The sequence below is a fragment of the Thalassophryne amazonica genome, chromosome 8, assembly GCF_902500255.1.
Source record: "Thalassophryne amazonica chromosome 8, fThaAma1.1, whole genome shotgun sequence".
Taxonomy (NCBI): domain Eukaryota; kingdom Metazoa; phylum Chordata; class Actinopteri; order Batrachoidiformes; family Batrachoididae; genus Thalassophryne; species Thalassophryne amazonica.
This window is the reverse complement of record NC_047110.1, coordinates 4,705,972-4,732,036: the sequence shown is the minus strand read 5'-3', so window position 1 is coordinate 4,732,036 and position 26,065 is coordinate 4,705,972. Positions and strand designations below refer to the sequence as shown.

Sequence of the window (26,065 nt, the reverse complement as noted above, 5' to 3'; positions counted from 1 at the left end):
ATGGTTACGATGCACTCTGTCACGACTGGCAGCAGAAACGCCCAAAGTGCGCACCGCTCCTCAGTCGACCATGATGACAGCTGACTCTGATGCTCCGCCCACCTCTCCACGCTCAGCAGCAGCAGCCAAGATTACAACTGTGCTCACTTCTCTGGGATCTCTAGCGCTCTCACCATGGAAGAAAGCGGAACAATATGCTACCCTCGGATCAACAATGGAGCCATGTGATCAACCTATGACGTCACAGCTCGTCCCGCTACCTGCTTCGTTACTTCCACCTGCAGTCAGACCAGCTGATTCTGATGGCACGGCCGCTGCTCTACATTCTGCAGAAGTGCGTCCCTTGCCTCCACCTCCAGCCAAGCCATCAGATTTAGACACCATCCCGCGATCATCTGCTGAACCAGCTGAGACCGCCATGATGAGCGCTGCTCCTACGTTCTCAGCACCACCGACTGTAACAGTGGACTGGCTGGCACCGAAGTTCTCCTCACCCTGTACGTCACTCACCCTATCAGCAAGGTTCCAGCTGCCAAGAACTATTGCTGCCATGATCAACGAGATTGTGAGTTTTTTGTTTTTGTATTTTTTGTCTTTGTTGTACCATTTTCCATGTCCACCGGGGGAACTGTGCCGTGCCTTTTTACTGGGCATCACGTGGCGCTGGCTGGCCTCTAATGCTAAGTCATTACCAATCATGCTATTTATCCAAGGTTTCAGAGTGGTGTTCTCTGAGCTCTCTTATTATTTGCAATATGTGTGGGAGAAAATTAACATTTCACTTTGTTGGTTTATTTCCTGGGTCCATAAGAGGCCCGTGGAATTAATTAGTTCACCATGTAAATCTACTGCCACCCCATCTATTTTTCACTGTTTCAACTTGGTGCTTCACAGTAAAGATCCTCAGCCTGGATATGCCCATGGCTGGATTACTTTGCTCCTCTGGAGTTGTCGGGTTGTTAAAGGGCTTGGGAGTTTATGTCGTGGCCTGGGTGGTTTCCTGCATACACATGCCATCCTGCTGGTGACACTTATGTCTTTATTATGCTGGTTTTTGGCAGTTTTGTATCCTTTTCCCCCACACAGTGCTAATTTCAGTCGACTTTGCACTCAGACTTCCGCAAGTTAATGTCTCCTCCAGATACAGTTTTGTAGTTTCCACGGACAATTGGCCCTTACATCAGGTTAGTCAGGTTCAGGGTTTTGTACCTTCCGCATGCAGGCCCACCCCTGGTACAATCATTCCCCGCAATCCTCACAACCTTCCCTTTAGCGCCTTGGGGCAACTGTTTGTTGTGATTTGGCGCTATATAAGAAAAAAGTTGATTTTTTTTTCAATTGTTTCATTTCTTGTATACTTTGGCCGTACAGTGGGTTTTTCCATGTAGCGCCTTTCTTGGTATATTGTTTGGGCTGTTGGTTCATGTCTGTCCTGTCCTCGCACGGACGTTCTTAGTCCAGAGGTATGTTCCCTCTTCTAGCATGCCCAGTCTGGTTCCTGATCCCTGTCCTGCCTCAGTTCCAGCTCACTTTACTGATAGGTCCCCGGATTTATCATTGCATCATGATTGGTCTAGTGGTCGTCCACCTGACTCTCCCATGGGCCACAGTAAGACCCCAGATCAATCTCCTGGTGTCCGTTTTGGCCCGGGACCTACCATTCGGTCGTCCGGTTGGTGGGTTTCCTATTGTTTGTCGCCTCTTCAGGCCCGTGTCTCCAGCTACTTTTATGTTTGTGGGGGGTCCTCTGCTGTACCGCCACCTGCCTTATGGACATTTTGTGGGGTTTCCCGCCTGTTTTCCCTGGTCCCACCTCTGGTCCCCCGCCTTCCCACCCATTGTAGGCTGTGTGCTGGTTTGTAGGGGGGGGAGGTGGGGGGGTGTTGTTTTGGCAACCTTCAGGGGTCGACTGCCTTGGGGGGAGGTTCTGTCATGCTTGGCCCCAGCTCAGGGTTTAGGTCCTGATTTTGGCACTGTCCTTTATGGTTTTAGTTTTGTTTGCATTTGTTTTTTTCTTTTGTAAATCTGTGTGGTTCTGTTTAATGCTTTGATTTGCTTTCTAGGTAGTCACTGGTTCCATTCTTCATCTTATCATTTTTGGCATTTATTTTATAGTTCATTTTTGTATTTGTTTTGTCATGGTCCTTTAGTTTTCTTTAGTTTTGTTCTGTTCATCACATTTATTGTATATGCTCGGTCACAGGTTTTTGTTATTTATCTTTGATGTTGCTTATCAGTTTACATTCCATTTGTTTATTGTATTATTCAGTTGTCACCTGTTTTGTTTTTTTGTTCATACCATAGTTTGTTCTGCCATTTATATTGGACCAGTTCCATTCCAGTTTTAGTTTAAAGCAGTAGTTTCATGGTTTTCCTCTTGTTACAGTAGTTCTTAGTTTTTTCCCTTTTGGTTTGCTCACTTTCATTTTTTGCACACATCATGTTTCTCACAGTTAGTTTTTCTGTCACTCTCTTCACTTGTTTTGCACTGCTTTGTTTTGGCCACTTGCACTCTCTTGCCTTTCTGCTCTCTTCTTTGTTCACTTCACCACACCACTTTCCACACACCTGCTTCACATCAACCTGATTAGTTTGCTCCTCTTTAAAAAGCCTCACAGTTCCACAGCTCACTGCCTGATTGTTGACTTAGATCACTTTCTCGCCTCTCGTCTTGTCCAGTTTGTACTTTAGTATTTTTGACCTTGCTTGTGTACTCTGTCCTCCGCCTCGCTGTAGCCCTGAACTCTGCCTGTTTTTTTACTCTGCCTTTGCTCTGCCTGCTATACTCCTTGACGCCGTTGGTACGAACCCTGCTCGCTTCTTGGACACGACCCTGCCTGTACCATGTCTGATACCTCTGTCTGTAAGTCTGACTTCATGTGTACTGAACCCACTGCCTGGTCATCAGATAAAGCTATTTATCCTCCACAATCAACCATGTCTGTGAGTTTGCATTGGTCTCCTACTACTTCCTGCATTAAAGCATCACCAGCCTTGATAAATACTGCTTTTCACCTTATATTGCATAGAATTGCCTTAATCAGCTTTCAACAAGATCTTATATTGCACCTAACGGAATTAAATTATTCACCTTCAACCAAATTAATGTTGGGTGAGCAAGGGTCCAACTCAGACAAAAAAACAAATTAAATACAAAAAAATCCACTGCAAACCAAAACATGAACAACAAACAAGACACACACACACACACAAAAACCCACCAAACATAAAGTGAATTCTGACTGGCTGGGACACGCCCCCTGGCCCTAGGCCACGCCCCCACAGCTTTATTGAGGCATTACACACAACCTACGAATCTAGACTTGATATAGGGTCTAGACTTTATCTGGCCCAATTGGGATTCACACCTGAAATAGGGGTCTAGACTTGATATCTGGTCTGGAAACATTCTCCAAACACAGTTTTGATTGGCTGGGACACGTCCCCCGACCCTAGGCTACGCCCCCTGGGCACTCGGACTACTTTTTCGAAACTAGGTCCAAACTCAATTCTGATTGGCTGGGACATACCCCCCCAACCCTAGGCCATGCCCCCCAGAGTCCATTTCTGGCAAAGGGACTACTTTTTCTTAACTTGCTCCAAACTCAATTCTGACTGGTTGGGACACGCACCCTGTCCCTAGGCCACGCCCCCACACCTTCTTTTGGGTATTACACACAAAATAGGACGAATATCAAGTCTAATTTCCTAACCCGTCATTCTTAGAGTGATTGCACCCTAACCCTAATTTAAACCTTACCTGCCAGCGCCGCCCCGATTTGGAACAGCTCAACCCAAACAACCTGGACAACGATCCTATGCGGATGTGGTCCGTGGTTCAGGTCAACGTGAAATCTATTGTCCAGATTCACGTTCCCGTTCGGGTCCACACCCATGCACTCACCACCGTGCACCCCCACCAGAACCACGCAGGCCCACAGAACAGGCATTTTCTGAATTAACAAGAACCATGTTCAAAACCATCAAGGTCATGCATCACTTACACAATTTCTTAGATGATGAGCATGGCTCCGCTAACATAATGCTGGAGAAAAAAGTCCAGGAACTCTCCCAGTTCATTAGACCTGCTTTAGCCTCAGATAATATCCTCTATTTACTGTCTGGTAATGCAAAGCAGTGGGGCCAATTTGCAAAACAATCCTTTGAAGAACACTACACCAATACACTGCAGACACTTTTGGACACCTTGAGGGCAACATCCCACCCAGAATGGCCGGAGGCGCTAACGGTAGCTCAACGCTGGGCCCTCCATAATTACCCACGCATTACCAATAATACCTTAGACCAAGCATGCGCCTTCATCACTGACTGCATGCTAACACCAACACCCCCACCACAAAACCCGCAACACACATGTGGTCCCACTCAGCAGTCCAAACGGTCCCCCATCATGGCCTCTAAATCTGTAACAGCAACCAGAGGTATGAATTCACAACCCAGTGGTTCGGTTAGCATGACTGCTCAATCGACGGAACTACCCGACCCTCAAACCCAAAAACAAAAAGAGAAAATGCCAGTTCCCTCTCTTCCTTTAGCCCCCTCCCCTCCTCCAGTGGACGGGGAGCCACCCGCTCCACCACATCTGACACCGTCTCCGCTGGTGCCCCCGGTGTTGATTCTGGAACAGCGCATGGTACGTCCCAGAGTCCTGGCAACTTCCAGGAACTCCAATGAGAACCCTGAGGAAGAACCAATCCAGGGTCCTCCACCTCCCCTTTCCCCAGGCCTCTCTCAGACCCACTCCGATGAGGTCCATGCCTCTGAGGGTGATACATCAGAACATGAACCTCACCATACTTACCTGATACAACCAGCTCCACCATATGATGAGGATACTTACCCGTCCAAGGATGATTTTGTGGAGAATTACGCACGCAGGCAAAGCCAATTTACAGTAAACAAACACAGAAACACAACACATAAAACCAAAAATTGGCTACTGACAGTAACAGAACCTAATTTAATAATTGGAGATTCAAACCTGAGCCAGATTGGCACACACAACCTCACAGGAGTCCAAATAGTCATTCCCAGTTGCCACATTCCGAAATGCAGCCCAAATAATGAAAGGAGCAATGATTAGGACAAATGTGAATAAGATAGTGTTATCCTTCGGCATCAACTCCCGTGAATGTGACCCCAAGGGCACTGGAGAAAGACAACTCCTCCAGGCAATAAGGGAGACCAAAAAATGATTTCCATGGGCTCAGGTTTTCATACCTTTAATCAATTTTTCCCCAGACCTTCCACCACAACAACAGGACAATTTATTGGAATTAAATCACTGCATACAAACTCATTGTTCCCCCATTCCTCTCATTCATTTTGAGGATTTCCACACCACAGAGGACAACATACACTGGACCCTCGATACAGCACATTTCATCCTGCAACACTGGGCCAGGATGTTAAATTTATAAGACCCCTGAACACAAAAAAGAGGGGCCCAACACCCCAGAATGATCCCACCCATGCTACTGTGGTTTTAAGGAAAAACTTCAAACCCACCCCAACACAAACACAAATGGTGTGCCACTTCCTGGCACATGGACTGGAAGCCCCTCGGATCTGGAATCCTGCTCCACCTATAACAAAAGTGAGAGGATTAAAACAGAAGATAAATGGATAAAACAATTATCTACTAAATATCTATCAGGCCTCAATGGAAGGTCAGAGGTCACCACACCACAACAAACACAGACTGGAAACACAACACAAAAATAAAAAAATGGGGAAGATGCAACCGACACACCCCCACATTTAATTTATAATATGACCCCTCTTATTCCCCCCCCCCCCAAAAAAACCCTTTTTTTCCCAAAAAAATAACCTGTTTAATCATTTATTTTTATCCCTCCCTCCCTGGACCCACACCCTTCTGACCTGAACCCCCTCTTTATATTGACCCTAAGCTTGACCCCCTCCCCTGACCCTAATCCCCTCCCCTGACCCTTACCCTAAACCTAACCTCCTCTCCTAACCCTAACCTTAACCCCCTCCCCTAACCCTAAACCTAACCCCCTCTCCTAACGCTAACCCCCTCCCCTAAACCTAACCCTTCTCACACCCTCCTGACCTGAACTCCCTCTCTACACTAATCCTAAGCCTGACCCCCTCCCCTAACCCTAACCCCTGACCCCAACCCTAACTCTAACCTTGACCCCTAAATGAGGCCCTTCACCTGGGTTGCAGGTTCCCCCCGCACACCAATATGTATATACACAATATATGTATATAATATCTTCATTTTTCATTCTTTTATTCACTTTTTGTACATTTTATTTAAATAAACCCCATAAAAATACTTACCTTTTTTCTCCAATTTTTTTTCAATTTCTCCCCCTCTTCCCCCCCCCCCCCCCGTCTTTTCTAAATGTTTCTCTTTTTATTTTTTCTAAAAAAAAACATTCTAAAAACTTTCTCACACAAGCCCAGAGTGCTGACTCCACCCACCCTCAAAAAGAGCCACTCACAGCCACCAGCTGTCATTTTCAAATTCAAACTCGGATGAGAGAGGACTGCAAAACCAGCTGCTCCACATAGAACCACAAATAGTCTTTTTAAAGACTGAAAATTAAGTGCTTCACGCCTGAAGGTCTTTGGAGACCGAAACGTCGCGACTGAAGCACGTTTGCACCATCTTTTTCTATTTTTTGCAGATATTTCCTTGTTTTTTTTCATTTTTTTCTCTTCCCTCCTCATTTCACATCTCCCACCTCTGTTGATTTTCCATTTTTCCTGTGCATTTTAGGTTTTATTATACCATCTTTTTGCTCTGTATGCACCACTCTGCATTTAATCATTAGTGATTGATCTCTGCTGTCTTCCACAGCATGTCTTTTTCCTGGTTCTCTCCCTCAGCCCCAACCAGTCCCAGCAGAAGACTGCCCCTCCCTGAGCCTGGTTCTGCTGGCGGTTTCTTCCTGTTAAAAGGGAGTTTTTCCTTCCCACTGTCGTCAAGTGCTTGCTCATAGGGGGTCGTTTTGACCGTTGGGGTTTTTCTGTAATTATTGTATGGCTTTTGCCTTACACTATAAAGCGCCTTAAGGGCAACTGTTTGTTGTGATTTGGTGCTATATAAATAAAATTGATTTGATTTGAAAGCTTATTGATGTCGGTGGATCGAATCATTTCTTAACGATACCCGAAAGGAACCGGTTCTTGATACCCATCCCTAATCAATAATGGCATCAATATCAATAAAATCTTTTACCTACCCATCCCAAGTTACCAGTCAAATTTGGATAAAGGACATGTTTAGGCTTCTGAAAAAGATTGGTTTCACTGTTACATGGGGTGGTTGCATGGGGTCAGGTCTTGGCCGGTGGTCTATTTGGGACAAGGTCTCTTTGGAGAATCATTACATACTGTTGGAATGACTATGTGTCAAAGAAGTGGTTAGTTTGGGAGACTCGTATGAAGTGGATGCTTCCTATCATTTTAAAGTCATTTTATTTATAACGCAACAGGTCTCAGCCTCAATTTTGTCAATATTTTGTGTCTGTAAGTGAAGCTTCGGGCTAGCGGCCGACAATCACCTTAGTAATTTGTTTTTTTGTTGATTTATTGCTGATGAATTATACCATAGGTGTAATGTTTTCCAGCTGACTGATTCTGCTCTTTTCTCTCTGTCAATCAATCAATCAATCAACTTTTTTCTTCTATAGCGCCAAATCACAACAAACAGTTGCCCCAAGGCGCTCCAAGGTACAAACGATGGACGGATTTGAACTGAAGGGCTCGGACAGATTTGGTCTTCTGAGTTGGTCGAAAGACTCCGGATTCATCTCCAAAAGCAGAAAGGACGACTTCCGTTCTTATTGCTGCAGCGTGTCATCACCAGGTGGTTCTCTGCTGCCATCTATCGAGCGAATGCTGAAGTACTGGAAGCCCCTGACCAGCTGTTTTCAGAGCCTTGGTGAGGAAGAATGGCCCAATATTTTGTGGAAGTCTTTTGCAGAGGATAGCACTGAAGTATCTGAGATGTTCTTCCTCATTCACATTCTGAAGGTGTTCTCAGGCTGCATCGAAGCCAAATCATTCAGCATAACCTCTGTGGTTAAAGTGATGACTGAACTGAAAGGGAAACTTGAGAGGAGGCTTAAGGACGTTTTTTTTTTTTTTTTTTTTTTTTTTTTTTTTTTTTTTTTTTTTTTTGCTTTGCTGTGAACAACAAATTTAAACAGCTAAGTCCTGATTTGGCACAGAAATGTGGGGCTGATTTCATTAAAAAACTTACAGAGACGATTTATTGAATAATTATTCATGTAACCACTGATCTACCTTTCTCACTTGTCTGATCTTTTTATCTTTTTATTTATGATTTTATGAATGTGTGCTGTACATGTTAGGTTTATTGTCCACATGATTGAATGAAATGATTGTTTGTGTGTAGGTTTATGTGTAAAACAGGAACCTGCTGTAAAACAGTTTTAACTGAGTCAGGCCTGGGGTAATGTGCAATTGTGCTTTTAACCTTTTTCCTGTATAATAAATGAAATGAATGAAATGAAATTATGTTCTATGAAAGAGCAAAGAAATATGTGAGTGATAGTTATGACTTGTCTGAAAACAGCTTTCAAGTGTCAAAGCTCAGCCTCACAATTGTCTTATGAAGAGCACAGTGATGTACAGGAAACAGGGTTATTCAAGAGAATTTAGTACCAGGTTCATCCTGTTGGTTTGCAAGCCACCAATAAAATCCAAAGAAGAAGGAGGAGGATTATAGAGATTAGTGGCTCCACACTCAAACAGTTGGTGGCGGTAATGATCGGTGTCTGTTTACAAACCGCCAATAAACCGGACAGAAGAAGAAGTAAACGCGGAACAACGAGTACGTCTGTCGGTTTTCTCATTTCGTTAGTTTTTGGTCTTATTCGTTTGTCTTCCTTATGGCTCTTTGTAAAATATGTTCGTCGTGTCGTTAAATGTCACAAAAGGACTGGCTGGAGTTCGTGCTGCAGAGCAGAAAGATGGAGGACAAAGCGTTAGAAGTCTACGGTGAGCCTGAAATTATACATCATTATGGCAAGCTAACAATGCCACAAATACGCCACTTTAAGTCACGTATCACCAAAAATAGGCCGTAAAAATGCCGTTTTGTCAGTTATTACGGCGCTTTTTTTTCGCTGTAATTAAAGACAACGCCGTTAAGCGCCGTAATGTGTCAGAAAAAATACGCCGTTTTTCACGCCGCAATGGAGCCCTTAAAAAACACCGTTCAGATGCACAGAACACGCGTAAAAACCGGTGTTTGTGTGGTATAATTATCTCCAGCCTTCTTTTCTCTCAGCCACAGAACTTGAAATGTTTGTGTCCAATCGCTGATCAAGACGAGCAGACAGAATCAGTCCAACACATCTCTTTGTGCAAAGTTTGCTCCAATTTACCTGTTGTGTCATTTAACACCGGCTAACATTTTGGTGGTTAGGCAGGAAAGTTTCTCATAAATTAACTTGCTCTTTTATACATCATTTATTTTATTTATTTTTAAATCAAATACATTTCGCCTTGGGGCAACTGTTTGTGATTTGGTGCTATATAAATAAAATTGATTGGAGATGATTGATTTGATTTTCCCTCCTTATTGATTATAGGCATTTTACGCTTGTTATCCAACTGTGACTGTGGTTTAGTGGCTGAGAAAAAAGGAGGCTGGAGATAATATCATACTGCACAAATGCCAGTTTTTACGCATTGTAAAGCACACAGACGCGCGTATTTCACACGTTGTGTGCATCTGTATGGCAAGCCAACAGTGCCACAATTACGCCACTTTCAGATGCGTTTCACCAAAAATACGCCGTAAAAAACGTCATTTTGTCAGTTATTACAGAGCTTTTTACGCCGTAATTAAAAACAATGCTGTTAAATCCGCCGTAATGTGTCAAACAATATGCCGTTTTTTACGCCGCAATGGAGCCCTTAAAAAAGCTGTAAAAAAACGGCGTTCAGATGCCCAAAACGCGTGTAAAATACGCGCATTTGTGCACTTTACGACGCGGGTAAAAAACAGCATTTGTGTGGTATAATTATCTCCAGTCTCCTTTTCTCTCAGCCACTGAACTTGAAGTGTTTGTGTCCAATCGCTAATCAAGACGAGCAGACAGAATCAGTCCAGCACAGATCTCTTTGTGGCAAAGTTTGCTCCAACTTACCTGTTGTGTCATTTAACATCGGCTAACATTTTGGGGATTGGGTAGGAAAATGTCATAAATTAACATCCTCTTTCATACATCGCTTCATTGTTTTTTTTTTTATTATTATTAAAAAATGTTCCCCTCCTTATTTATTTGAAGGATTTTATGCATGCATTTTGTAACTGGTTGTGGCGCAGCGGTAAGACTCCCGTCTACCGTTCAGCTCTTTCAGGTTCGAATCCCACGAGTGGCATGTTTTTTATTTTTTTATTTAACCAGAAAAACTCCCTTTGAGATTAAGAACATCTTTTCCAAAGGAGTCCTGGCTAAGATAAATAGCAGCAAATACAAAGCACAGTTACACAAACACAAGCAAAAGGCAAATAAAAAGATGATAAAAATTTACGTTACAAGCATACTATAAAAAACAAGTGCATATTATGGAGTTGGCCTCAAATGCTCTCAATGTGGATTTAAAAGCGTTCAGTGAAATTAATACTTTTAATTTCCACTCCTCTTGCAATTTATTCCAAGCAAAAGCATTCAAGGAAGTCAGTCTGAACAGTTTCAGTTCAGATTGGAGAACGTTCCAATCAGTTTGCACCAGGACACCACGTGACCGATCTCCATCTGTAGACAGACTCATTCCCATCAGAGATGAGTCAGATGAAGGATGTATCATCCATGAACTTCAGGTGCTTCACAGATTGGTGACTGGAAGTGCAGTTGTTGGTGTACAGGAAGAAGAGTAGAGGGGAAAGAATGCACCCATGGGGGGGATCTGGTGCTGATGGACCGTGTGTTGGAGATGTGTGTCCCCCACCCAGCTCCACATGCTGCCTTCTGTTGGGCAGGAAGTCAGTGATCCACGTACAGGTGGAGTCAGGCACGCCAAGCTGAGACAGCGTGTCCTGCAGCAGGGCCAGGATGATTGTGTTGAAAGCAGAACTGAAGTCCACAAATAGAATCCTGGTGTGGTTTCCTGGGAGTCCAGATGCTGGAGGATGAAGTGGAGGGCTGTGTTGACAGCGCCATCTACAGACCTGTTGGTTCTGTAGGTGAGCTCCAGGTGTGCGTCAGAGATGGTGTTAGTATCTGAGGACAAGGCGCTCGAAGGTCTTCATCATCACAGAGGTCAGGGTGACAGGTCTGTAGTCATTAAGTCCTGAAGTTCTTTGTTTTTGGGGATGGGGAGGGGATGAATGTGGAGGTCTTGAAGCCTGCTGGCACCTGGCAGGTCTCCAGTGAGCAGTGGAAATTAACAGTATTAACTTCACTGGGCTGCTCTGCTATCCTATGTTATGTTTTATGTTGTGTTTTTTTTTTTTGTCTTGGCCATTGTCTGATGTTTTGTGTGGTGTACTGTGCTTTTATGTTGTGAAGCACCTTGTGGCTCTTGTCTGTGAAAGGTGCTATATAAATAAAATTTACTTACTTACTTACACTGATCGCTGTTCTGAAAAAAAAGAAACAAATGTTCTTCTTTTATAAAGGAAGTCGAATCAGAATATTACAACCCCTGGCAAAAATTATGGAATCACCGGCCTCAGAGGATGTTCATTCAGTTGTTTAATTTTGTAGAAAAAAAGCAGATCACAGACATGACACAAAACTAAAGTCATTTCAAATGGCAACTTTCTGGCTTTAAGAAACACTATAAGAAATCAAGAAAAAAAGATTGTGGCAGTCAGTAACGGTTACTTTTTTAGACCAAGCAGAGGAAAAAAATATGGAATCACTCAATTCTGAGGAAAAAATTATGGAATCACCCTGTAAATTTTTATCCTCCAAATTAACACCTGCATCAGATCAGATCTGCTCATTGACATTGACCCTATATGTCTTTTTGCAAGGAATGTTTTTGCAGTTTTTGCTCTATGGCAAGATGCATTATCATCTTGAAAAATGATTTCATCATCCCCAAACATCCTTTCAATTGTCCAAAATATCAACATAAACTTGTGCATTTATTGATGATGTAATGACAGCCATCTCCCCAGTGCCTTTACCTGACATGCAGCCCCATATCATCAATGACTGTGGAAATTTACATGTTCTCTTCAGGCAGTCATCTTTATAAATCTCATTGGAAAGGCACCAAACAAAAGTTCCAGCATTATCACCTTGCCCAATGCAGATTCGAGATTCATCACTGAATATGACTTTCATCCAGTCATCCACAGTCCACAATTGCTTTTCCTTAGCCCATTGTAACCTTGTTTTTTCTGTTTAGGTGTTAATGATGCCTTTCGTTTAGCTTTTCTGTATGTAAATCCCATTTCCTTTAGGCGGTTTCTTACAGTTCGGTCACAGACGTTGACTCCAGTTTCCTCCCATTCGTTCCTCATTTGTTTTGTTGTGCATTTTTCGATTTTTGAGACATATTGCTTTAAGTTTTCTGTCTTGACGCTTTGTCTTCCTTGGTCTACCAGTATGTTTGCCTTTAACAACCTTCCCATGTTGTTTGTATTTGGTCCAGAGTTTAGACACAGCTGACTGTGAACAACCAACATCTTTTGCAACATTGCGTGATGATTTACTCTCTTTTAAGAGTTTGATAATCCTCTCCTTTGTTTCAATTAACATCTCTCGTGTTGGAGCCATGATTCATGTCAGTCCACTTGGTGCAACAGCTCTCCAAGGTGTGTTCACTCCTTTTTAGATGCAGACTAACGAGCAGATCTGATATGATGCAGGTGTTAGTTTTGGGGATGAAAATTTACAGGGTGATTCCATAATTTTTTCCTCAGAATTGAGTGATTCCATATTTTTTCCTCTGCTTGGTCTAAAAAAGTAACCGTTACTGACTGCCACAATCTTTTTTTCGTGATTTCTTATAGTGTTTCTTAAAGCCAGAAAGTTGCCATTTGAAATGACTTTAGTTTTGTGTCATGTCTGTGATCTGCTTTTTTTCTACAAAATTAAACAACTGAATGAACATCCTCCGAGGCCGGTGATTCCATAATTTTTGCCAGGGGTTGTATTTGTCTGGCACCACTAACCTAAACAGCCCACAGTAATTTTGGAAAGTTATTAAATCTCTGTGAGTAAAAGCTCTCACATATGTTTTCAAGGATACTGTTCCTGTCTATGATAGGATGATGATGTTGAATTGTATTAAACATTTTTTTAACTTCTGGCTCTTTGTTTGATTCTGTGAGATCTGCTGCTGTGAAATCTTGCAAGGCCTCGCAATGTATGTGTACATTACATACATACATACGTGTACATTACATTTCGTACACTGGTCAGCCTTTCAACTTTATATCTTTCTCTGTTCAGGAAGTTCATCAAGCTCTTAAAGCTTTAGATCGTAGGAAATCATGTGGACCTGATTTCATTGATCCTTACATTTTGAAACTGGCAGCTGATTTTCTAGTGGAGCCTCTTGCATATCTTTTTACCCTCACAGTGGAAACGAATGAAATTCCCTTGTGATCATGTGATCATGTTGAAAACGATACCACATTATTTATCTGATCATGAAGATTCCAAAAAGGTATAGTTTGGTCTATGTATGACTGAATATTACGGAGTTATGGGGTAAAAAGAGCAAAAATAGTGACAAAGACAATGGAGATGGTTGTTGACTTCTGAAAGAACCCAGGCCTGTGTGACTCCCCAGTTGCCATTGTAGAGTTCTTCTGCTATCTGTGGATCACCATCATCAGGACCTCAAGTAAGAGCTGAATGTTAGCTCTCTCATCAAGGGAGCAAAACAGAGGATGTACTTTCTACAGCATCTGAGGAAGTTCAACCTGCCACAAATAGTGATGGTGAACTTCTACACCACCATCACTGAGTCCATCATCTTTGTCTGTCACCACTAATAACCGAAACAGCCACTGAAATTTTGGAAAGTTATTAAATCTCTGTGAGGAAAAGCTCTCAATGACATGTTTTCATGTACCTCGTGTCTTCACCGAAGCAGGAAAGAATGCCTTTAGTTTTTCAGCTCCCTCTGATTGGAACATTCTCCAATCTGAACTGAAACTGTCCAGACTGACTTCCTTGAGCACCTTCCAGTTTATTTAATGAGATCGCAAATGGGATTCGTTTGTGCAGTGCCTATGTTTCTAAAACTAAATCTGCCTGATAATTTACACCATGTGCAGTGTTATTATGACCAAGTCAATTGTATTTTATTGATCACCATTGTTCTCCTGTTGATGTTAAACTGTCCATGATGACGTGAAGTGCACAGACGCGTGTGTTTTACACACGTGGGCATCTGAATGGCGTTTTTTACAGCATTTTTTTAAGGGCTTCATTGCGGCGTGAAAAACAGCATATTTTTTGACAAATAACGGCGCATTTAACGGCGTCATCTTTAATTACGGCGTAAAAAGCGCCGTAATAACCGAAAAACTGTTTTTTTACGCCGTATTTTTGGCAAAATGTGTCTGAAAGTGGCGTAATTGTGGCACTGTTGGCTTGCCATACATCTGAACAGCATTTTTTACTGCGCTTTCTAAGGGCTTCATTGCGGTGTGAAAATGGCACATTTTTTTTGACACATTTAACAGCATTGTCTTTAATTACAGCGAAAAAAACGCAGTAATAACTGATGAAATGGCATTTTTTATGGCATATTTTTGATGATACATGACTGAACGTGCCGTATATATGGCACTGTTGGCTTGGCATACATAATCTGCTGCCGGTGTAGTGCCGAAGTAGTCATCCCCATCAGAATTTGTATGTACATTTTACAGTTTAAACCTATAATAAAAAATAACTGTAATTTTGATTGCCTTTTTCATGTTGAATTTGCATTTCCATGCTGATATTAAACCTTTTTTTTTTTTCTGTAAAATTTACACATATATTAAGTCCCTTTGGCTGCTCCCTTGATTTCACTCAGGGTCACCACTGCAGATGCAAGGTGGGTCTGTATGTTGATTTGGCACAAGTTGTATGCCAGATGCAACATCACATTACACAGTGAAATGTATAGCTTATAACCAATTACTACAGTAAATTTGAGGAGGTTTTGTGTTTATTTAGTATAGTTGCACAGGGAATACATTTTCTGGCAGTCACCGTCTCTCAGCCTCTGACAGGGATAACTACTTTGACACGACCTACACGTATTTAAATGTTTTTCATGGACTGAAATCACACACAATCTGTTGCCGGCCCTTAATACCTGGTCACACGGCACTTAACGAAAGGCAACAAAGCCCAAATGAAACAAGAAATCTGGACTTACGTTGGCATTGTTTAACCTTCACGCAGCTTTGTTCCTGCAGCTGGGGCTTCGTCAGGATTTTTAAACTGTCGAAAAATTTGGACGAATGCCGCCAAAAACCTCAATTCGTATTTCATTTTGCTGTTGTTCATGACAGTTTCTTATCGTTTGCTTAGTTTTTGTAACATTGGTGTTTAGTTTGACTTCGTTCGACCAGCTGAATGTTTTCATACAGTACAGAAGCCGGTTTGCAAGTGCTGTTGCTGCCGCTGCATTCATGTACCATCGGAAATTACAGGGCAAACTCAGCCTGTTAGCTTGGATTTTTTTTTTTTTTTTTTTATCTAGGTGGGGGGTCAGCTTCACTGGGCTCAGACACCTTATATGCTCTCTCCTTCTAGTCCCTGTCAGCACTCTAGCTGCAGCATTTTGAATTAACTGAAGGCTTTTCAGGGAACTTTTAGGACAACCTGATAATAATGAATTACAGTAGTCCAGCCTAGAAGAAATAAATGCATGAATTAGCTTTTCAGCATCACTCTGAGACAAGACCTTTCTAATTTTAGAGATATTGCGCAAATGCAAAAAAGCAGTCCTACATATTTGCTTAATATGCGCATTGAATGACATATCCTGATCAAAAATGACTCCAGGATTTCTCACAGTATTACTGGAGGTCAGGGTATTGCCATCCAGAGTAAGGATCTGGTTAGACACCATGTTTCTAAGATTTGTGGGGCCAAGTACAATAACTTCAGTTTTATCTGAATTTAAAAGCAGGAAATTAGAGGTCATCCATGTCTTTATGTCTGTAAGACATTCCTGCAGTTTAGCTAATTGGTGTGTGTCCTCTGGCTTCATGGATAGATAAAGCTGGGTATCATCTGCGTAACATTGAAAATTTAAGCAATGCTTTCTAATAACACTGCCTAAAGGAATCATGTATAAAGTGAATAAAATTGGTCCTAGCACAGAACCTTGTGGAACTCCATAATTAACCTTAGTCTGTGAAGAAGACTCCCCCATTTACATGAACAAATTGTTAGATAAATATGATTCAGACCACTGCAGCGCAGTGCCTTTAATACCTATGGCATGCTCTAATCTCTGTAATAAAATTTTATGGTCAACAGTATCAAATGCTGCACTGAGGTCTAACAGGACAAGCACAGAGATGAGTCCACTGTCTGAGGCCATAAGAAGATCATTTGTAACCTTCACTAATGCTGTTTCTGTACTATGATGAATTCTGAAACCTGACTGAAACTCTTCAAATAGACCATTCCTCTGCAGATGATCAGTTAGCTAAGATAGCTGGGTCAAGTGATGGCTTTTTAAGTAATGGTTTAATTACTGCCACCTTAAAAGCTTGTGGTACATAGCCAACTAATAAAGATAGATTGATCATATTTAACATCGAAGCTTTAACTAATGGTAGGGCTTCCTTGAGCAGCCTGGTAGGAATGGGGTCTAATAGACATGTTGATGGTTTGGAGGAAGTAACTAATGAAAATAACTCTGACAGAACAATCAGAGAGAGAGAGTCTAGCCAAATACCAGCATTACTGAAAGCAGTCGAACATAAAGATATGTCTTTGGGATGGTTATGAATATTTTTTTCTCGAATAGTTAAAATTTTATTTGCAAAGAAAGTCATGAAGTCATTACTAGTTAAAGTTAAAGGAATACTTGGCTCAATAGAGCTCTGACTCTTTGTCAGCCTGGCTACAGTGCTGAAAAGAAACCTGGGGTTGTTTTATTTCTTCAATTAGTGATGAATAGTAAGATGTCCTAGCTTTATGGAGGGCTTTTTTATAAAGCAACACACTCTTTTTCCCAGGCGAAATGAAGATCTTCTAAATTAGTGAGACGCCATTTCCTCTCCAGTTTACGGGTTATCTGGTTTAAGCTGCGAGTTTGTGGGTTATACCACGGAGTCAAGTATTTCTGATTTAAGGCTCTTTTTCAGAGGAGCTACAGCATCCAAAGTTGTGCTCAATGAGGATGTAAAGCTATTGATGAGATAATCTATCTCAGTCACAGAGTTTAGGTAGCTACTCTGCACTGTGTTGGTATATGGCATTGAAGAACATAACAAAGAAGGAATCATATCCTTAAACCTAGTTACAGCGCTTTCAGAAAGACTTCTACTGTAATGAAACTTATTCCCCACTGCTGGGTAGTCCATTAAAGTAAATGTTATTAAGAAATGATCAGACAACAGGGGGTTTTCAGGGAATACTGTTAAGTCTTCAGTTTCTATGCCATATGTCAGAACAAGATCTAAAGTGCGGTTAAAATTGTGGGTGGGCTCATTTACATTTTGAGCGAAGCCAACTGAATCTAATAATAGATTAAATGCAGTGTTGAGGCTGTCATTCTCAGCATCTATGTGGATGTTAAAATCACCCACTATAATTATCTTATCTGAGCTAAACACTAAGTCAGACAAATGGTCTGAAAATTCACAGAGAAACTCACAGTAACGACCAGGTGGACAATACATAATAACAAATAAAACTGGTTTTTGAGACTTCCAATTTGGATGGACAAGACTAAGAGTCAAGCTTTCAAATGAATTAAAGCTCTGTCTGGGTCTTTGATTAATTAATAAGCTGGAGTGGAAGATTGCTGCTAATCCTCCTCCTCGACCCGTGCTTCGAGCATTCTGACAGTTAGTGTGACTCAGGGGTGTTGACTCATTTAAACTAACATAATCCTCCTGCTGAAACCAGGTTTCTGTAAGGCAGAATAAATCAATATGTTGATCAATTATATGATTTACTAACAGGGACTTAGAAGAGAGAAACCTAATGTTTAATAGACTTTTACTCTTGCTTGCCTCTACTGGTGGTTGGCTCTCATTGCGGTATTGTATCACTTCCTGTTCCGGAGCACAGCGGTGTTTTGCTGTATCTGTTAGCCGTTTAATCTGCGCAGTTAGATTGATCTAGTTATCTAGATTACGATTTGTTTCCCAGTGTAATCTTTACGTGCCTTAACTAAAGCACTCCTTCTGCTGAATCACCTCTAAATTATTTACACATTATTCACTTTGCGTGTTTTTAGGAATCCGCTAGCTTAGCGTAGCTACTAGCTCTTAGCCGATTTAGCATGGCGGCTTCTCCTGTCTCTCCCGCACTTTTCTGCTCTGGGTGTGAAATGTTTAGTTATTCCTCGGCCTCCTTTAGCAGTAATGGTACTTGTAATAAGTGTAGCTTATTCGTAGCTTTGGAGGCCAGGCTGGGCGAATTGGAGACTCGGCTCCGCACCGTGGAAAATTCTACAGCTAGCCAGGCCCCTGTAGTCGGTGCGGACCAAGGTAGCTTAGCCGCCGTTAGTTACCCCCTGGCAGATCCCGAGCAGCCGGGAAAGCAGGCCGACTGGGTGACTGTGAGGAGGAAGCGTAGACCTAAACAGAAGCTCCGTGTACACCGCCAACCCGTTCACATCTCTAACCGTTTTTCCCCACTCGACGACACACCCGCCGAGGATCAAACTCTGGTTATTGGCGACTCTGTTTTGAGAAATGTGAAGTTAGCGACACCAGCAACCATAGTCAATTGTCTTCCGGGGGCCAGAGCAGGCGACATTGAAGGAAATTTGAAACTGCTGGCTAAGGCTAAGCGTAAATTTGGTAAGATTGTAATTCACGTCGGCAGTAATGACACCCGGTTACGCTAATCGGAGGTCACTAAAATTAACATTAAATCGGTGTGTAACTTTGCAAAAACAATGTCGGACTCTGTAGTTTTCTCTGGGCCTCTCCCCAATCGGACCGGGAGTGACATGTTTAGCCGCATGTTCTCCTTGAATTGCTGGCTGTCTGAGTGGTGTCCAAAAAATGAGGTGGGCTTCATAGATAATTGGCAAAGCTTCTGGGGAAAACCTGGTCTTGTTAGGAGAGACGGCATCCATCCCACTTTGGATGGAGCAGCTCTCATTTCTAGAAATCTGGCCAATTTTCTTAAATCCTCCAAACCGTGACTATCCAGGGTTGGGACCAGGAAGCAGAGTTGTAGTCTTACACACCTCTCTGCAGCTTCTCTCCCCCTGCCATCCCCTCATTACCCCATCCCCGTAGAGACGGTGCCTGCTCCCAGACTACCAATAACCAGCAAAAATCTATTTAAGCATAAAAATTCAAAAAGAAAAAATAATATAGCACCTTCAACTGCACCACAGACTAAAACAGTTAAATGTGGTCTATTAAACATTAGGTCTCTCTCTTCTAAGTCCCTGTTGGTAAATTATATAATAATTGATCAACATATTGATTTATTCTGCCTAACAGAAACCTGGTTACAGCAGGATGAATATGTTAGTTTAAATGAGTCAACACCCCCGAGTCACACTAACTGTCAGAATGCTCGTAGCACGGGCCGGGGCGGAGGATTAGCAGCAATCTTCCATTCCAGCTTATTAATTAATCAAAAACCCAGACAGAGCTTTAATTCATTTGAAAGCTTGTCTCTTAGTCTTGTCCATCCAATTGGAAGTCCCAAAAACCAGTTTTATTTGTTATTATCTATCGTCCACCTGGTCGTTACTGTGAGTTTCTCTGTGAATTTTCAGACCTTTTGTCTGACTTAGTGCTTAGCTCAGATAAGATAATTATAGTGGGCGATTTTAACATCCACACAGATGCTGAGAATGACAGCCTCAACACTGCATTTAATCTATTATTAGACTCTATTGGCTTTGCTCAAAAAGTAAATGAGTCCACCCACCACTTTAATCATATCTTAGATCTTGTTCTGACTTATGGTATGGAAATAGAAGACTTAACAGTATTCCCTGAAAACTCCCTTCTGTCTGATCATTTCTTAATAACATTTACATTTACTCTGATGGACTACCCAGCAGTGGGGAATAAGTTTCATTACACTAGAAGTCTTTCAGAAAGCGCTGTAACTAGGTTTATGGATATGATTCCTTCTTTATGTTCTCTAATGCCATATACCAACACAGTGCAGAGTAGCTACCTAAACTCTGTAAGGGAGATAGAGTATCTCCTCAATAGTTTTACATCCTCATTGAAGACAACTTTGGATGCTGTAGCTCCTCTGAAAAAGAGAGCTTTAAATCAGAAGTGTCTGACTCCGTGGTATAACTCTCAAACTCGTAGCTTAAAGCAGATAACCCGTAAGTTGGAGAGGAAATGGCGTCTCACTAATTTAGAAGATCTTCACTTAGCCTGGAAAAAGAGTCTGTTGCTCTATAAAAAAGCCCTCCGTAAAGCTAGGACATCTTTCTACTCATCACTAATTGAAGAAAATAAGAACAACCCCAGGTTTATTTTCAGCACTGTAGCCAGGCTGACAAAGAGTCAGAGCTCTATTGAGCTGAGTATTCCATTAACTTTAACTAGTAATGACTTCATGACTTTCTTTGCTAACAAAATTTTAACTATTAGAGAAAAAATTACTCATAACCATCCCAAAGACGTATCGTTATCTTTGGCTGCTTTCAGTGATGCCGGTATTTGGTTAGACTCTTTCTCTCCGATTGTTCTGTCTGAGTTATTTTCATTAGTTACTTCATCCAAACCATCAACATGTTTATTAGACCCCATTCCTACCAGGCTGCTCAAGGAAGCCCTACCATTATTTAATGCTTCGATCTTAAATATGATCAATCTATCTGTTAGTTGGCTATGTACCACAGGCTTTTAAGGTGGCAGTAATTAAACCATTACTTAAACCAGAGATTAGAGCATGCCATAGGTATTAAAGGCACTGCGCTGCGGTGGTTTGAATCATATTTGTCTAATAGATTACAATTTGTTCATGTAAATGGGGAATCTTCTTCACAGACTAAAGTTAATTATGGAGTTCCACAAGGTTCTGTGCTAGGACCAATTTTATTCACTTTATACATGCTTCCCTTAGGCAGTATTATTAGACGGTATTGCTTAAATTTTCATTGTTACGCAGATGATACCCAGCTTTATCTATCCATGAAGCCAGAGGACACACACCAATTAGCTAAACTGCAGGATTGTCTTACAGACATAAAGACATGGATGACCTCTAATTTCCTGCTTTTAAACTCAGATAAAACTGAAGTTATTGTACTTGGCCCCACAAATCTTAGAAACATGGTGTCTAACCAGATCCTTACTCTGGATGGCATTACCCTGACCTCTAGTAATACTGTGAGAAATCTTGGAGTCATTTTTGATCAGGATATGTCATTCAAAGCGCATATTAAACAAATATGTAGGACTGCTTTTTTGCATTTACGCAATATCTCTAAAATCAGAAAGGTCTTGTCTCAGAGTGATGCTGAAAAACTAATTCATGCATTTATTTCCTCTAGGCTGGACTATTGTAATTCATTATTATCAGGTTGTCCTAAAAGTTCCCTAAAAAGCCTTCAGTTAATTCAAAATGCTGCAGCTAGAGTACTGACGGGGACTAGAAGGAGAGAGCATATCTCACCCATATTGGCCTCTCTTCATTGGCTTCCTGTTAATTCTAGAATAGAATTTAAAATTCTTCTTCTTACTTATAAGGTTTTGAATAATCAGGTCCCATCTTATCTTAGGGACCTCGTAGTACCATATCACCCCAATAGAGCGCTTCGCTCTCAGACTGCAGGCTTACTTGTAGTTCCTAGGGTTTGTAAGAGTAGAATGGGAGGCAGAGCCTTCAGCTTTCAGGCTCCTCTCCTGTGGAACCAGCTCCCAATTCAGATCAGGGAGACAGACACCCTCTCTACTTTTAAGATTAGGCTTAAAACTTTCCTTTTTGCTAAAGCTTATAGTTGGGGCTGGATCAGGTGACCCTGAACCATCCCTTAGTTATGCTGCTATAGACGTAGACTGCTGGGGGGTTCCCATGATGCACTGTTTCTTTCTCTTTTTGCTCTGTATGCACCACTCTGCATTTAATCATTAGTGATCGATCTCTGCTCCCCTCCACAGCATGTCTTTTTCCTGGTTCTCTCCCTCAGCCCCAACCAGTCCCAGCAGAAGACTGCCCCTCCCTGAGCCTGGTTCTGCTGGAGGTTTCTTCCTGTTAAAAGGGAGTTTTTCCTTCCCACTGTAGCCAAGTGCTTGCTCACAGGGGGTCGTTTTGACCGTTGGGGTTTTACATAATTATTGTATGGCCTTGCCTTACAATATAAAGCGCCTTGGGGCAACTGTTTGTTGTGATTTGGCGCTATATAAAAAAATTGATTGATTGATTGAATAGACCACATTTAACTGTTTTAGTCTGTGGTGCAGTTGAAGGTGCTATATTATTTTTCTTTTTGAATTTTTATGCTTAAATAGATTTTTACTGGTTATTGGTGGTCTGGGAGCAGGCACCATCTCTACGGGGATGGGGTATTGGGGGGATGGCAGGGGGAGAGAAGCTGCAGAGAGGTGTGTAAGACTACAACTCTGCTGCCTGGTCCCAACCCTGGATAGTCACGATTTGGAGGGTTTAATAAAATTGGCCAGATTTCTCGAGATGAGAGCTGCTCCATCCAAAGTGGGATGGATGCCGTCTCTCCAAACAAGACCAGGTTTTCCCCAGAAACTTTGCCAATTATCTATGAAGCCCACCTCATTTTTTTGGACACCGCTCAGACAGCCAGCAATTCAAAGAGAACATGCAGCTAAACATGTCACTCCCGGTCCGTTTGGGGAGGGGCCCAGAGAAAACTACAGAGTCCTACATTGTTTTTGCAAAGTTACACACCGATTCAATATTAATTTTAGTAACCTCCGATTGCCGTAACCTGAGATGTGAATGGGTTGGTGGTGTACAGGGGGCTTCTGTTTAGAACTATGCTTCTTCCTCACAGTCACCCAGCCGGCCTGCTTTCCCGGCTGCTCGGGATCTGCTGGGGGACAGCTAACGGTGGCTAAGCTGCCTTATTCGCACTAACTACAGGGGCCTGGCTAGCTATAGGATTTTCCAAGGTGCTGAGCCGAGTCTCCAAGTCGCCCAGCCTGGCCTCCAAAGCTACGAATAAGCTACACTTATTACAAGTACCATTACTGGTAAAGGAGGCCGAGGAATAACTAAACATGTCAGACCCAGCGCAGAAACGTGGGGGAGAGACAGGAGAAGCCGCCATGCTAAACCGGCTAAGAGCTAATAGCTGCGCTAAGCTAGCGGATTCCTAAAAACACACAAAGTGAATAATGTGAAAATAATTTAGAGGTGATTCAGCAGAGAGAGTGCTTTAATTAAGGCACGTGAAGATTACACTGTGAAACAAATCGTTATCTAGATCAATCTAACTACGCAGATTAAACAGCTAACAGATACAGCAAAACACCGCTGTGCTCCGGAACAGGAAGTGATACAATACCGCAGTGAGAGCCAACCACCAGTAGAGACCATATGCAATAATATGTCCACAAATCATATGTAATAACAACTTGTTTACAAATTCCAGCACTGGTGTCACCTTATTACATCTAAACTCCACTTCACATATTGTAAATAAGATGCTTCTATTTTTTAATTCCAATCATGTTTATATGTGCATATACTTATATATATAATTTTGTTTCTACCTCATTTTCTTATTTTATTATATTATTATTATTATTATTATTATTGCTCACCTTTGCACACGCTGTTTGATGCACATTTTCTTCTACTCTCACTCATCTTGTGTGTTAAGAGCTGACGTAACATGAATTTCTTCACTGTGAGATCAATAAAGTCTTAATTCCAAGGAAGTTGGGACGTTGTGTGAAATGTAAATAAAAATAGAACACAATTATTTGCAAATCCTCTTCAACCTATATTCAATTGAATACACCACAAAGACAACATATTTAATGTTCAAACTGATAGACGTTTTTGTTTTTGTGCAAATATTTGCTCATTTTGAAATGGATGCCTGCAACACATTTCAAAAAAGCTGGGACAGTGGTATGTTTACCACTGTGCTACATCACCTTTCCTTCTAACAACACTCAATAAGAACTGAAGACACTAATTGTGAGTGTCATGATTGGGTTTTATACCCAATCATGACACTCACAATTTGTGTCATGATTAGGAGCATGATTAGTAGGGATGTGAATCGTTCAACAACTCACGATTCAATTCGATTCGATTCTTGGGGTGACGATTCGATTCAGAATCGATTTTCGATTCAAAGAGCTCTGAGAAATAGTTATATTACTTAAAAATGTTTATGTTTAAGAAAATGCAGCTTTACAAGGTTAATCAAGTGATTCTAGATGTAAATTTACTCATCTGCTTTGCTCGTTCAGAGTTGGCTGGCAGTTTAGCGAAGCGCTGGTCAGTAGTCGGCAGATACCGCTGCTCCGCGCCTTTTAGCTCCGGGTCATAGTGTAGCATGTGGGCTTGCGGAGTTTAAGTGTTTCCGAAGTACTTGACTTTCATTTTGCAGATTTTGCACACAGCCTAAGTCATATCAAGCTCCTTCTTACGCAGCAAATAATAAAATCCAAAATGCGCCCAAACATTTGCCTTCAGCAAAGACGGTGCTGGCTGAATTAGCTCTTCGTCCGCCATGCTAAGCTACAGCCACTGAACTCCGCAGCTCACGAGTGTTTGAAGCACGCCGGACCACCCCCCTCGCGGGGACGCTGTAGTATGGAAGCCATTGCCTGACAAACAGTACACGCAGCGAGTAAGCAAGAAAATGTTGAAAAAAATGCTTTTTAAAAATCGGTTCTTGGACATTTTGGATCGATTCAGGATCGTAATAAATAACAATCGCGATTCGGACGTGAATCGATTTTTTTCCAACACCCCTAATGATTAGCATTAGGAGCATCCCCAAAAGTCTTAGACGTTCACAAGTCAAGATGGGGCGAGGATCACCACTTTGTGAACAACTGTGTGAAATAATAGTCCAACAGTTTAAAGAATAATGTTTCTCAACATTCAGTTACAAGGAATTTAGGGATTCCATCATCTACAGCCTACAGATCTATAATCTACAGATTCAGAGAATCTTCTGATTATATTATGGGCAAGTTAAAACTCTGTTATATATTATGGGCAAGTTAAAACTCTACCATGCAAATGTGTTATTGGTATACATACATTATGATTGAAATTTAAAAATTCTTTAGAGCCCATCAGTGGTATATATACATATGTTCCAGTGGTTCCTGTCTGAGGGCTTCATGGTCATTCTGTGCTTTTGTTGCTTTAAATCCTGAACACAGACACAACAATCAAAGAAATGTGTATTAATATAACGTTAGTTTCATAGTACTGTTTAATTTTGTTCAGGGTCTGAAACAAGTACACACTATCTTTGTTTCAGACCATTTACTGCAGAGTACTTTCTAATGTTTCACACTGCTCATCTCCTGTTCTCTGTCAGATGTGATTCGATCGATTCGTGATCCAGAGAAGCCGAACACCTTGGAGGAGTTGGAGGTGGTGTCAGAGAACTGCGTGGAGGTCCAGGAGCTCGGAGAGGCAGAGTACCTCATCATTATCAAGTTCTCTCCAACCGTCCCTCACTGCTCTCTGGCCACTCTGATTGGTGAGTGGGGCCTCCTCCCAGTTGGACATACCTGGAAGACCACCAGGGGGCACCTTCAGCAGGTGGCTGAACAGGATGGTTCAGCAGGACTACTGCAGTGTTCAGTTTTCTGGTTTACTGCAGTCCAATTAGTTCAAAATGCTGCAGCCAGACGTTTGACAGGAAGCAGAAAGTTTGACCACATTACATCCATTTTGGTGTCTCTTCACTGGCTTCCTGTCCCTGTGAGATC

The 26,065-nt window shown here is 41.9% G+C and overlaps 1 protein-coding gene across 1 annotated transcript in view; it reads left to right on the top strand.

Annotated features, from left to right (window-relative positions):
- Nucleotides 1-8,850: 8,850 nt before the first annotated feature.
- Nucleotides 8,851-26,065, top strand: part of ciao2a (cytosolic iron-sulfur assembly component 2A) — a 115,620-nt gene continuing 98,405 nt past the window's right edge. Inside the window, exons 1-2 of the mRNA XM_034175692.1 lie at nt 8,851-9,021; nt 25,669-25,833. Coding sequence (XP_034031583.1) covers nt 8,949-9,021; nt 25,669-25,833 — 238 coding nt within the window. The 5' untranslated portion in view covers nt 8,851-8,948. The remainder of the gene's footprint in view (nt 9,022-25,668; nt 25,834-26,065) is intronic.